This window comes from Gorilla gorilla, chromosome 18, assembly GCF_029281585.2.
Source record: "Gorilla gorilla gorilla isolate KB3781 chromosome 18, NHGRI_mGorGor1-v2.1_pri, whole genome shotgun sequence".
Taxonomy (NCBI): Eukaryota; Metazoa; Chordata; class Mammalia; order Primates; family Hominidae; genus Gorilla; species Gorilla gorilla.
This window is the reverse complement of record NC_073242.2, coordinates 87,678,139-87,691,143: the sequence shown is the minus strand read 5'-3', so window position 1 is coordinate 87,691,143 and position 13,005 is coordinate 87,678,139. Positions and strand designations below refer to the sequence as shown.

At 37.1% G+C, this 13,005-nt stretch overlaps 1 protein-coding gene and 1 non-coding gene across 9 annotated transcripts in view; both read left to right on the top strand.

Moving 5' to 3' along the window:
- Positions 1-13,005, top strand: part of CNOT1 (CCR4-NOT transcription complex subunit 1) — a 111,044-nt gene that overhangs the window by 76,669 nt on the left and 21,370 nt on the right. For all 8 annotated transcript variants that reach the window (XM_004057735.5, XM_019011860.4, XM_019011855.4 and 5 more), the window contains exons 22-33: positions 1,140-1,218; positions 3,252-3,482; positions 3,801-3,941; positions 5,174-5,353; positions 7,384-7,500; positions 7,770-7,880; positions 8,317-8,394; positions 8,568-8,745; positions 9,574-9,704; positions 11,173-11,469; positions 12,520-12,660; positions 12,753-12,857. In XM_004057735.5, the coding sequence (XP_004057783.1) occupies positions 1,140-1,218; positions 3,252-3,482; positions 3,801-3,941; positions 5,174-5,353; positions 7,384-7,500; positions 7,770-7,880; positions 8,317-8,394; positions 8,568-8,745; positions 9,574-9,704; positions 11,173-11,469; positions 12,520-12,660; positions 12,753-12,857 (1,789 nt within the window). The remainder of the gene's footprint in view (positions 1-1,139; positions 1,219-3,251; positions 3,483-3,800; positions 3,942-5,173; positions 5,354-7,383; positions 7,501-7,769; positions 7,881-8,316; positions 8,395-8,567; positions 8,746-9,573; positions 9,705-11,172; positions 11,470-12,519; positions 12,661-12,752; positions 12,858-13,005) is intronic.
- Positions 6,440-6,574, top strand: LOC115931132 (small nucleolar RNA SNORA46). Its single transcript, XR_004067684.1, has one exon. It is a non-coding gene; the product is annotated as a small nucleolar RNA SNORA46 (small nucleolar RNA).

Genomic DNA, 13,005 nt, shown 5'->3' with positions numbered 1-13,005 from the left:
AAGTGCTGGGATTATCGGTGTGAGCCACACTGTGCCTGGCATGAAGCTTTTTTTTTTTTTTTTTGAGACGGAGTCTTGCTCTGTACCCCAGGCTAGAGTGCAGTGGCGCAATCTGGGCCCACTGCAACTTCCGCCTCCTGAGTTCAAGCGATTCTCCTGCCTCAGCCTCTCAAGTAGCTGGGATTACAGATGCGTGCCACTGCACCCAGCTAATTTTTGTATTTTTAGTAGAGACAGGGTTCCACCATGTTGGCAAGGCTGGTCTTGAACTCCTGACCTCAGGTGATCCACCCGCCTCGGCCTCCCAGAGTGCTGGGATTATAGGTGTGAGCCACTGGGCCCAGCCAAAGCCTCTCTTTTTTAATATAAGTGGTAGGAAAACTAAAATGAGAACAGAGGTTTTTTGGTTGGTTATTTATGAGGTATACTTCGTACAGTAGAAGTCTTCCCTTTTAGGTGTATAGTTCTTTGAATTTTGACAAATTTATACAGTTGTGTAACTACCACCACAATCAAGATACAGAATATTTTGGAACTCCTGGCCTCAAGTGATCTTCCTGCCTCCCACAGTGATGGGATTATAGGCATAAACTACCATGCCCGGCTGATGCAGAATATTTTCATTATCTCCCAAGAGGTTTCCTTGTTCCCCTTTGTAGTTAGTCCCCTTCCCTGACTCCCAATCTCTGATAATCTCTAAAGTTTTTCTAGAATGCCATTTACACAGAGTCATACAAATATGTAGTTTTTTGAGACTTACGTTACTACATGTTTCAGTAGTCTGTTTTTTTTTATAGCTGTGTAGTAGTCTACTATGTGAGTTGACTACAAATTATTTTTCCATTCGTATGTTGGTGAAAATTTGAATTGTTTCCAGATAAGTGGCTCGTTTTAATCTATTTTTAAGTAAAATATAGCCTTTAAAAATCAGAGGTAGTGTATTTTCTGATGTAAATCTTGTGAAAATCATAAGTATTTTCTCCTTCTATTTTTGTTTTCTTCCCTTTGGCATTTTCTTCAAATAAGTTATTCATAGGTAAGATGAAAAAAATGACATAGATTAGCATTTGGACGAAAACATTTTGTTAGTGATGCTTCTGTTCTGACATGAAATGATGGTAGAATGATTTTGTTGGCAGATTGAAGGACTATCCCCAGTATTGTCAGCATTTGGCTTCTATCAGTCACTTTATGCAATTTCCACATCATTTACAGGAGGTAAGTGCCCTCTGTACCTAAAACCCAAATAGCTGTGTATTATTTGGAGGGTTTAATATTTTGGCTCTTTTTTGTAGACTTGATAGTAATGGCATTAAGATTTCTTAATGATTGGCATAATATAGGTACACATATCTTTTGTTGAGGTTGCTCATTTTGTGGCCTTATAAGAGAACATGAAAAAATAATCATTCTTGGATTATCTTTTCTAAGTAGCAGGCTTACTTCAAAAAACTTTTTACTCATTCTTTTAACCTGATAATGCAATTGAAGAATAAACAGTTTTACTAAGAGAATCTTTATCTTAGATAAAGTACAGACACCCTGCCTAATGCTAAAAGGGAATTGGAGTGGGAATCTTGTCTATAAAAATCTGAAATTTTTGAGTTAATATGAGCCAAAACTGTTACACATAAGACTTAGATCATGTTTATTAAAAATACAGGATTCTTACCGCCTCGTTAGATTCCTTTGAGGTGTTTTTTTTTTTTCTTCTTTTTTTTTTGGGGGGGAGATGGAATCTTGCTCTGTTGCCCAGGCTAGAGTGAGGCAATCTTGGTTCACTGCAACATTGTTCTCCTGGGTTCAAGTGATTCTCCCACCTCAGCTTCCTGAGTAGCTGCGATTACAGGCACCTGCCATCATGCCTGGCTAATTTTTGTATTTTTGTAGAGATGAGGTTTCAACATGTTGGCCAGGCTGGTCTTGAACTCCTGACCTCAGGTGATCCGCCCACCTCCGCCCTGCAAAGTGCTGGGATTACAGGTGTGAGCCACCGTGCCCGCCTGAGATGCTTATTTAAAAGGAGTCAGTCCCTGGGAAAATAGACCTAAGGAATATACATTTTAAAAACCATTTTGTATGATTGTTATTATTACTGAAATTTGAGAAGCATTGTTTCAGTGACTGATTTTAGGTTAATTGGTAAGCATTATCTATACCTTTGTCTTGGTTTTGGTCAACATCAGTTTATATAGAACAGGAAAGTTGGTTAATTGACTTTATTTTTAACATGCAGTAGGCAACTTTATAAGATCTTATTTTAAGGAATCAGGAAGATCAGAATTTGAACCTACTTGATATTCTGTATTTTAATTTAGTTCAGTGTTCTCTACCTCATCCTTCTAGGTTTATTAGGAGGGCAGGGTTATTGTAATGACTTAATCTCTGGGAATGTGGAGTATATTCATTCAAGTGAGTGGATTGAGACAAATTAAGGGACAGGAATATGGAGCTTGAAAGACGTGGAGAAAGAGTGAGATGGCAGGGGAGTGATCACTCAAAACTAGTCCCTAGCACCCACTGTAGCAAGATAGCCAGAGACAGAGAGAGAGATCATCACTTTCTGTACTTTATCAGCATAAAGGGCTATACTTTCTTCTGAGACTCTCTTTCCTACTTTAGAAATGTCCCTCCGAGATCAGACGAGATCGGGCGCGTTCAGGGTGGTATGGCCGTAGACAGAAATGTCCCTCTAAAAATAAAACTGTTGCATGCGTAATTGGTAGGTTTAGTTCTGCTAGGTAAGGACTGTTGAAATAGCTTCCGGATCCTTATCTCATCACTCTAAATTGTGGGGATGGGCTATGTAAAGTGAGTTTTTTTTTTTTTTTCGTAATAACAGCTTTATTGTGATAATAACTCATACTACCATGGTTTTTGTTTTGTTTTTTAAGGCCTTTGGTTTCTCATTGCTGCCTAATTAGAAAAGAGATGAGTTTACTGTATGAATTATTAAGACTTTTAAAGTTTGCGTTTTTAAAGAAGTTTAAAGGCATTTATATGCAGGTATCTGGGGCTGCTTCTTCAGAAGTTGTTTTGCTGTAGTTCTCTCATAAATACTAAGATTTTATCGCTGAAGGAGTTCATGGAATCTACTTATGTATTAGTGCCAGGGTATGGGGCAAAGAGTATGTGAGCTAGATGAACCAAAAGAGCACTCAGACATGTTTTTTACCCTCTCAGAAAAGAGGGACATATAATCCAGACTTAGCAATTAAGGTTAACTCTTTTTCCTCTCCCTACCCTTTTAGTATATTGAGTATGGACAGCAGTCTAGAGATCCTCCTGTGAAAATGCAAGGCTCTATCACAACCCCTGGAAGTATTGCACTGGCTCAGGCCCAGGCTCAGGCCCAGGTTCCAGCAAAAGCTCCTCTTGCTGGTCAAGTTAGCACTATGGTAACCACCTCAACAACCACCACTGTTGCTAAAACGGTTACGGTCACCAGGCCAACTGGAGTCAGCTTTAAGAAAGATGTGCCAGTAAGTAGATCTATCTTTTTTCTCTTCCAGGATTTATGATTATATTGTAATAATCAGTGGTGAACATGTATTAGAATTTTATCATAACACATGAGTACTAAAAAAGATATAAAAGACTGACATTTCTTCCTTTGTATCTCCCATCCTTATATTTCCCAGAGGCAAACATATTAATAGTTCACTATTCTTGCCCACATTTCTAATACACAATCATACCATGTGTATTTTTTAACACTAAATCTGTATACATTATTGGATTTTTTTCAGGGAAGCATTTCAACTTATTTGCCTTATGTACTTTATTTTTTTTTTTTTTAGCCTTCTATTAATACTACAAATATAGATACGTTGCTTGTGGCCACAGATCAAACTGAGAGAATTGTGGAGCCCCCAGAAAATATCCAGGAGAAAATTGCTTTTATTTTCAATAATCTCTCACAGTCAAATATGACACAAAAGGTGAGCACGCTGTCATAGTTTATAAATGCCTTCTTTTTTCCTTAATGGACTAAAGGATGTATAGTTGGCCCTTTTACATACTCACTTTAAAGGTAGAGGTAATAAACTCAAAGGGAATATGTATATTTAACTAGTGGTTGTGGTAGACATTAAATAGTACCAGTTTTTAAGGTTTTGTTTTGCAGCAAGTTATAAGCTTTTTGAAATAAGCTTAATGTTCTCATGGTGATAGAAAGTTTCATTTGTACTAGTCATTAGTCATAACTCATTTTCTCCCAGAGACTATTCAGAGTATTTATTACAACCTAATAACTGAGGCAGACTTTGTGAAAAGCATAAAGAATGCATGCTACTTGCCCCTCAGATTACATTGTAAGACAGTATAGTTGACCCTTGAGCAACATGGGCGTTAGGGTTGCCAATCCTGTATGTAGCCAAATCCTGTTATAATTTTTTACTCCCCCAGAACTTAACTGTTAACAGCCTACTGTTTTTTCTGCCATGCAGAAGCCTTACTGTGATAAAACAAATAGTTGATTAACACCTATCTTATATGCATATAATACTGTATTCTTAGAATAAAATAAACTAGAAAAAAGAATAAAATAAACTAGAAAAACTATGAAGGAAAATTATAAGGAAGAAAAGATATATTTACCATCTGTTAAGTGGAAATGGATTATCATACAGGTCTTTATCTTTATATTTAATAGGCTGAGTAGGAGAAGAGGAGGTCTTGGTGTCTCCGAGGTAGTGGAGGTATTAATAGAAGAAAATCTACATTTAATTTTACTCTATGTAGTTCAAATCCTTGTTCAAGGGTCAACTAACTGTACTTGGAAACGCCAGTTAGCTAAGGATTCCTGTAGATGGAAATTTAGGAAAACATAGTTCTGGAATTTTCCCCATTCTTGGTTACACTGTAGGTCTGTTAATGGCAGCTTATAGATTAGTAATTTATGTGGAGATGGGGGACTACATGTTTTATAATTTTAAAGCTGAAAATAACCATAGATGTTTCAGTCCCAATCACGTATGGGTTGAGTTGTGATTGACTATGGAATTGAGCATACTTTTCTTCATAGCATCTATCTGGTGTGAAGGAAAGTCATTCTTTAGCATCTAGTTAAGTTTTGCAAGGAGCCATGTGCTGTATAGTATGGTTCATATAAACCAAGTGTTATTTTATCATAGTGTAATTCTGTGCTTCCCATGTCGTATTGACCGGCTAGGTTGAAGAGCTAAAGGAAACGGTGAAAGAAGAATTTATGCCTTGGGTTTCACAGTATCTGGTTATGAAGAGAGTCAGTATTGAGCCAAACTTTCATAGCCTGTATTCAAACTTCCTTGACACGCTGAAGAATCCTGAATTTAACAAGATGGTTCTGAATGAGACCTACAGAAACATTAAAGTAAGAGTTGGTTCTTATATTTTCTTTAATTATTGCTTTGAATTTGGAAATATTTGATTATATAGGTAGGATTTTTGCTATTTTTCCATATATATTGTCAATATTAGGTACCTCTGGAAATTGCTGTAGATTTTGTTTCTTATATGGAACTAAATTTTATGCAGAACTTAAATTTATAGGCATACCCTGTGCCTTTTCTTTGAAAGTAACCACTATTATGAATTGTTTTTGTCATGCCATGCATGATTTTAGAACTTTACCACTGTTATACATAAGCAGCATAGTATTGGTTAGCATATTCTGTATGGTGTCGCCCTCTGTACATCCTTTTCATTTTTTTTTCACTTGCTTTTTTTTCTCCCCTGGATATTATTCATGATAATGATAATGCTCTTTGCTGTAGCCCCTTTTTTTTTTTTTTTTTAATTTTTTTCAGATGTGGTCTCACTCTGTTGCTTAGGCTGGAGTGCAGTGGCACGATCTTGGCTCACTGCAGCCTCCACCTCCCAGGTTCAAGCAAGTCTCTTACTTCAGCCTCCCGAGTAGCTGGGATTATAGGTGTACCACCATGCCCAGCTAATTTTTGTATTTTTAGTAGAGACGGGGTTTAATCATATTGGCCAGGCTGGTCCCAAACTCCTGACCTTAGGTGATCCACTCTCCTCGGCCTCCCAAAGTTCTGGGATTACAGGCATGAGCCACTGTGCCCGGCCAGTCCTCTTTTTTAAAAGACAGAAAAATATAGTCTTGTAGAAAACCATTGTATGGATTTGTATTGCTGCTGGGCATTTGTGTTGTTAATCACTTAAACTATTATAAACAATACTGTCCTGAATGTTTTCATTTGTATCTTGTGGTATTCAAGTGCAAGATGTCTTTAGACTCTAAATCTGTTTGTGGAATAGCTGTTGTCTAGGAGTCTGTGCAGTTTAAGGTCAAATTCTACTGAGCTGAGGCTTATTCAACAAAATTCAAGTATTTTAATTTCGAAACTATCATTTATTTCTTAGGAGGAAAAACTTCTAGAACCAGTATACAGCTGTGGTCATTCTTTGCTCAATAACTTGGGTCATTGGCTTAGGAACCAGCACTATATTTAAACCTGTGGATGGGAATATTCCCCATTCTTGGTTACGCTGTAGTGCAAAAGAATTCCTGGCTCTCTGTTGCACAGCTGACTTGTGCCATTCTGCTGTTGCTGTATAGAGTTAAGGAACATGGCTCTATTTTGTTTTTATTATCTGATAGCAAGGGTGGTTGGGATACATAAAAGTTTCCACATACTCTGTAGCAAAGTTTCAAGACCATGTTTTTTAAACAGAAGTTTAAATATAGCCCTAAGTCAAGAGGTACCACAGAGTAGATGGGTATATACATGTGTGCATACCTGCAGCCAAAACACTCTCCTATGTTAGTTCTGCCCCCCTTAGAAAAACAGTAACCGGAGAATCAGTTAAATGATTTGGGTTTTTTAGAAATTTGAAAGGAAGTATATAAACAGTATTATACTATATCTCAGAAAGTTATCTTGGTTGGCTGCAGAGATTTGTTAATGACCTGGATATACTGAAGATTGCAATAGGAGGCTAATTTGATTATATTCCTTTGTATGCTTGCTGCCTTTAAGGACTTAAGCATGGCTATCATCCTCATTTAAATTAATTTGGCACTCAAAATAGCTTTGTAGTTAGGTCTCTGCTTTAAACCTAGCTAAGGTTTTCAGAGTTGAAAATACTTTTCTAGGGGAGGATAGCTGGTACATAACTTTGTGTTCCTTTTGAATTTTGTGCAATGTGTTTGTACCTATTTTGAAAAAATAAAATGTAAAGACTTCTTAAAGGTAAAAATAGCACTGTTGAATCATGAACACAGCAAAATGATATTGAGAATGATATACAGAGTAATTCTACTTTGGGGCCTGTTCTTAGAAATGATGACTTGTCTTTAGGATAGGATAATGGAATTCTCAAATACTTAGTTTTCTTTCATAAGCTCATTCTCATATCTTTCTTTATCTTACACTATTTCAGGTGCTTCTGACCTCTGATAAAGCTGCAGCCAATTTCTCAGATCGTTCTTTGCTGAAGAACTTGGGACATTGGCTAGGAATGATCACATTAGCTAAAAACAAACCCATCTTACACACTGTGAGTTTCATCTAAATGTGTAAAAATTGAGAATCTTCAGCACATTATGATTACAAGTATTGGCTGTTTGGAGCTATTTAATGATTATTGGGGTTTTGTAAGATTTTGGCCCACGTTTTGAGTTGTTAACCCCTTTTTGTAAGGCAAGGACTAGACATTATGTTGATTCCTGTTTTGGGGATAAGCTTGGCAAAATACTTTTCTTTGGTTTTGTTATACCATTTTGGGGGGTATATTCCCCGCTTTTGAAAGTATTTTTCTTATTCTAGGACTTGGATGTGAAATCATTGCTGCTAGAGGCTTATGTTAAAGGACAACAAGAATTGCTCTATGTAGTGCCCTTTGTTGCCAAAGTCTTAGAATCTAGCATTCGTAGTGTGGTGAGTAGATTTTAATATTTTATTTATGGCTAATTTCTAAGCATTGCTTTGTTTTAGCACGAGGTCAAAAGATTATATTCTTAGTTCTTGTGAAGTAAAGCTAGTTAAGTCTGTTTTCGTCTATGGCACTTGGATTTCCAATTTGAGAGGCTGGGTGAAATAGGAAAGATTGTAATGGTTGGCTTTGGTTTTTTGTTTTTTGTTTTGTTTTGTTTTTGAAATGTGATATAGGTGAGAAGGCTAGGGGTTTTGTTATGGCTACAGAGGTATAAGTGTTTAACTATGTTTAACTATTTTTGGTTATTTTTTAATCCTTGTTTTTTGTTTTTTATTTGTTTGACTCCCCCCTACCCCCTTATGTTGTATTGAATTGTTTTAAATAATCCAAATTAAAGGGCACATTTTGGGCCAGCTTAACATAATAGCTTTTCTTTAGGTTTTTAGGCCACCAAACCCTTGGACAATGGCAATTATGAATGTATTAGCTGAGCTACATCAGGAGCATGACTTAAAGGTAATTTACTGCTTTCTTGTCCTCTGGAACATTCTTTGCCTTCACATTATTAAAACTTACAGTGAAGGCAGGGTATTTTGGGGGAAGTACTATAATAACTGAAAGTAGAGTATATTATGAGTAAAACTAAAGTTTTCTTTTAAAAATTCTAATCCAACTCTGGAACTGTGCAGTTAAACTTGAAGTTTGAAATCGAGGTTCTCTGCAAGAACCTTGCATTAGACATCAATGAGCTAAAACCTGGAAACCTCCTAAAGGATAAAGATCGCCTGAAGAATTTAGATGAGCAACTCTCTGCTCCAAAGAAAGATGTCAAGCAGCCAGAAGAACTCCCTCCCATCACAACCACAAGTAAGTGTGCTAATTAGTCAAGGAAGGCTTCTGTTAGCTAGGATACTATCTTAAATGGTACTTGTCCATGTATATAGCAAACTATAATTTCCCACATAATGTAGTGGTGAAACTTTGTATACGTTTTGGTGAGCCTTCTAATTATCAAGCAAAAGTAATGACTAGGCCTTGTGTTACCATCTTAGATTCCATCCTGACAGTTCATGCATATTATTAACTAAATGTGATTTAATCAGTTGCCTCTCATACCCCAGCTAGGCCAGGTTATCTCCTTTGTTGTGTGAAGTCCCAGAAATAACTGCATACTATGATGGCCTGTTAACCCCTCAAATCTGGGTATGGCCAGACCTGCTAGATCTGCCAAGGGAATGGACTGTTTTATCTACATGAAGAAGATGGGAGAAGGGTACGGGAGTGTTGAATGATTGGGAGTTGTGGTTAGAAAAAATTGAGCTTTTCTTTCTTTCTCAGTCCTCAGCAGCTGAGAATCCCCAGATAAACCTAGGAACAGGCTAGGTTGAAAACATACATCTATAATATAGACTAAGTTTATAGGACTTGGGCCTGACAATATGGCATGGCTGCTCAGTTGATTTCTGTGCTGTGGGGCACTGCCACTGACATAGTTTAACATACTTCATGTATATCTCTGTTATAATAACAGAATTTCCCTTTCAGGGTGGGAAAAATAGGACCTGCTACATCCTTCCCTCCTCTCCCAATTTAATTCGTTTAATTAGATAATGACCACTTAATGATATTAAGCTAATTTTATAATAAAGTCAACAAATGTACTTTTTAAATCTCTTTTTATTACTTGACATTTAGCAACTTCTACTACACCAGCTACCAACACCACTTGTACAGCCACGGTTCCACCACAGCCACAGTACAGCTACCACGACATCAATGTCTATTCCCTTGCGGGCTTGGCACCACACATTACTCTAAATCCAACAGTAAGTAAACACTGCTCTATTCTCCCAGCTTCTAGTTTGTGATAAGGTAAATTTTGTTTGGTCACCTTTTCTTCAGCTCTTTGTCCTTCCCTCTGGATTCCTAGGTTGTAGAGTTTGTCAGAGAGGATGGAGATCTAGAACTGCTGTGTAGTTCAGTTGGGATTTTTCTTCTTCCCTTAAGAGATAGAGTGACTAGATGTTAGTTATATTGGTTCCTCATATCCAAACCCATGATACTAAAATTTAGCTAGCAATAAAATCACAATCTCCAGGAATTCCTTACACAGAGTAAAAGATGCTTAATGTATACCATAGCTTTTTATTTTCTTTATCTTGTCACTTTAGCCTTCTGCAGTAAGCCATTTCTTCCAGCTGAAGGCTGGAAATGAGCTGATTGTGGGTGTGTATACAATTTCTAGGCTAAGATCTTGAAGTAGGACTTAGCACTTTGAGTTATGTTGTTGTGGCCTGGTTCCAGAAGGAGGTCTGATACAATATGGTCATGTAAGATGACCTCTGATCAATCCTTTTTCCTATACTTAGTATTTGCTTTGTACATTCAAGGGGACATTTTATCGTTATCTTTAGTCTTTTATTCTACTTAACAGAATATATAATACAGAATCAGGTGAGTGGAGTTTTCATTGTCCTTACTTTTTAGAAACTGAAAATGTTCACAAATACAGGAGTAACATTAATACATTGAACTTTTTATTAAAAGGAATTGAAAGGGTATCAGAGAAATCATTTTATCCTTGTCCCCCCCATCCCCACTCCTATAGACATGGTACTTAGTTTTAGAGGGGCGGAGTGAGAGGCAGTGGGACACCTAGATCCAGAAATTGTGATTCATCTTTAGAATACTCTTAGTGTTCTGAACACTATTATATGCTAGTTTAATGTTTTTTTTTTTTTTTTTTAAATTCAACAAGTTAAAGGGACCAAGTAAGTTTTGGGGCATAATTTACACCTGCAATAAAAGATTAGAAACAGCCTTTCAAGTGAAGCCAAACACTTCAGTGGGCACTGTAAAATGCTCACTATTCTGATGAATTAATTTTAATAGTTTTTGTAAGAAGCCTTTTTTCTATAAACTTGATTCTTTTTACATTTTCCCAAGCTAATGGAGAAGTTGCTTTCTTTTAAGAGCACTTGAGCCACAAATTTTAAATAAGCCAGCAGTGTGTCTTTAAGTAGTTAATGCATATTATAATGAACAGTTTGTCCATTAAACTTGGATTAAAAAAAGAAGACATATATCTATTATTGTGTATCACAGGGTATACTGAATACTTTTCCCTGTATGGAGCTCTGTTTCTGTTACCCGAATTTTCCATTGGTTAACTTTAAGTAGAAACTGGTAGTTTTTGGTTAACCTTGATTTACAAAATCATGAATGTGATTGCCAGTAGGAATTGGATTGTCTTATTTAAACAAGGTGTTGACTTTGTCCTCCCCAACCCCCCAGATTCCCTTGTTTCAGGCCCATCCACAGTTGAAGCAGTGTGTGCGTCAGGCAATTGAACGGGCTGTCCAGGAGCTGGTCCATCCTGTGGTGGATCGATCAATTAAGATTGCCATGACTACTTGTGAGCAAATAGTCAGGAAGGATTTTGCCCTGGATTCGGAGGAATCTCGAATGCGAATAGCAGCTCATCACATGATGCGTAACTTGACAGCTGGAATGGCTATGATTACATGCAGGGAACCTTTGCTCATGAGCATATCTACCAACTTAAAAAACAGTTTTGCCTCAGCCCTTCGTGTAAGTTGGCTATTTCCTTGGTATAGGTACAAAACGTATTATTACTGCTTGTCTGTAATAATTTTTTTCTTTGTCTATATATGGCACTGGGCATTACCACTTATTCTTAATAATCACCATATTTGTTTGATGTCTTCCATCATTTTAGATTGTAATTCTGTGAGGCAAAGCATCATGTCTGTGTTTTTTTTTTTTTTTTTTTTTTTGCTGTTATATCCTCAACACAATGTTTGACAGATAGTAGATACCCAAATATTTGTTGGTTTAAATAAATTAATATTTAAAAAGGAAATGTGATATCTAACAATCTCATTTCTGTTAACCAGGAAGGATGAAAGCTGTTTGAGAAGGCCGATACAAAATGACTTAAAGTGATGTTGCATGTGCACACACTTTTCAGATAATTCACTTACTAGTTTTGAGTCTCAGATAACCATGGTTAATAATTCAGGTATCATGATTAATAATTTGTTTACTGCTTTAATGATTTTTTTTGGTTCTTTTTTGCCTTTTTTTTTAATGTTTGATGAGACAGGGTCTCACTCTGTAGCTTAGGCTAGAGTGCAGTGGTGCAGTCTTGGCTCACTGCATCCTTCACCTCTGAGGTTCAACTGATTTCTCGTGCTTCAGCCTCCCAAGTAGTTGGGATTACAGGCATGTGCTACCATGCCCGACTGATTTATGTATTTTTTTAGTAGAGAAGTGGCTTCACCATGTTGGCTAGGCTGGTCTCGAACTCCTGGCCTCAAGTGATCTACCTGCCTCGGCCTCCCAAAGTGCTGGGATTAGAGGTGTGAGCCACCGCGTCTGGCCTGCTTTACTGATTTTAAGGCATGTTCACAGTAAACTGATAAGGTGTCTAGGATATTTTTGTCTTAAAAGTGAGGAAGCTGTTAAGACTGTTTCAAGATCACAGCTTGTTCATAAGTAGAGTCAGAACTTAAAATGCATTTGCCAAATGCACTGCATTTTCTACTATCCTGTCTGTCCACATCAACTTTCAAGAGTTTTTCCTTCTATTCCCCCCACCCCCGCCACCTCCATTAATAGACTGCTTCCCCACAACAAAGAGAAATGATGGATCAGGCAGCTGCTCAATTAGCTCAGGACAATTGTGAGTTGGCTTGCTGTTTTATTCAGAAGACTGCAGTAGAAAAAGCAGGCCCTGAGATGGACAAGAGATTAGCAACTGTAAGTGTTTAGAATTTGCCTTTTAAGATTTTCTTTTTTAATTTAGGGAAGTGCCTTATAACAAGAACCTCAGTGACTTTTTTTGTTTGCAGGAATTTGAGCTGAGAAAACATGCTAGGCAAGAAGGACGCAGATACTGTGATCCTGTTGTTTTAACATATCAAGCTGAACGGATGCCAGAGCAAATCAGGCTGAAAGTGAGAATTGGGGCTCTGTCTTTCCCCGTTCCGTCTTTGTTTTATTTTTAATGTTGTTGTTGATTGAACTCCTTATTGGAATTAGGACAGCAGGGTTAAATATTGTTTATGAGAAAACATCTTAACTTAATAGCATTTCACTTAATGG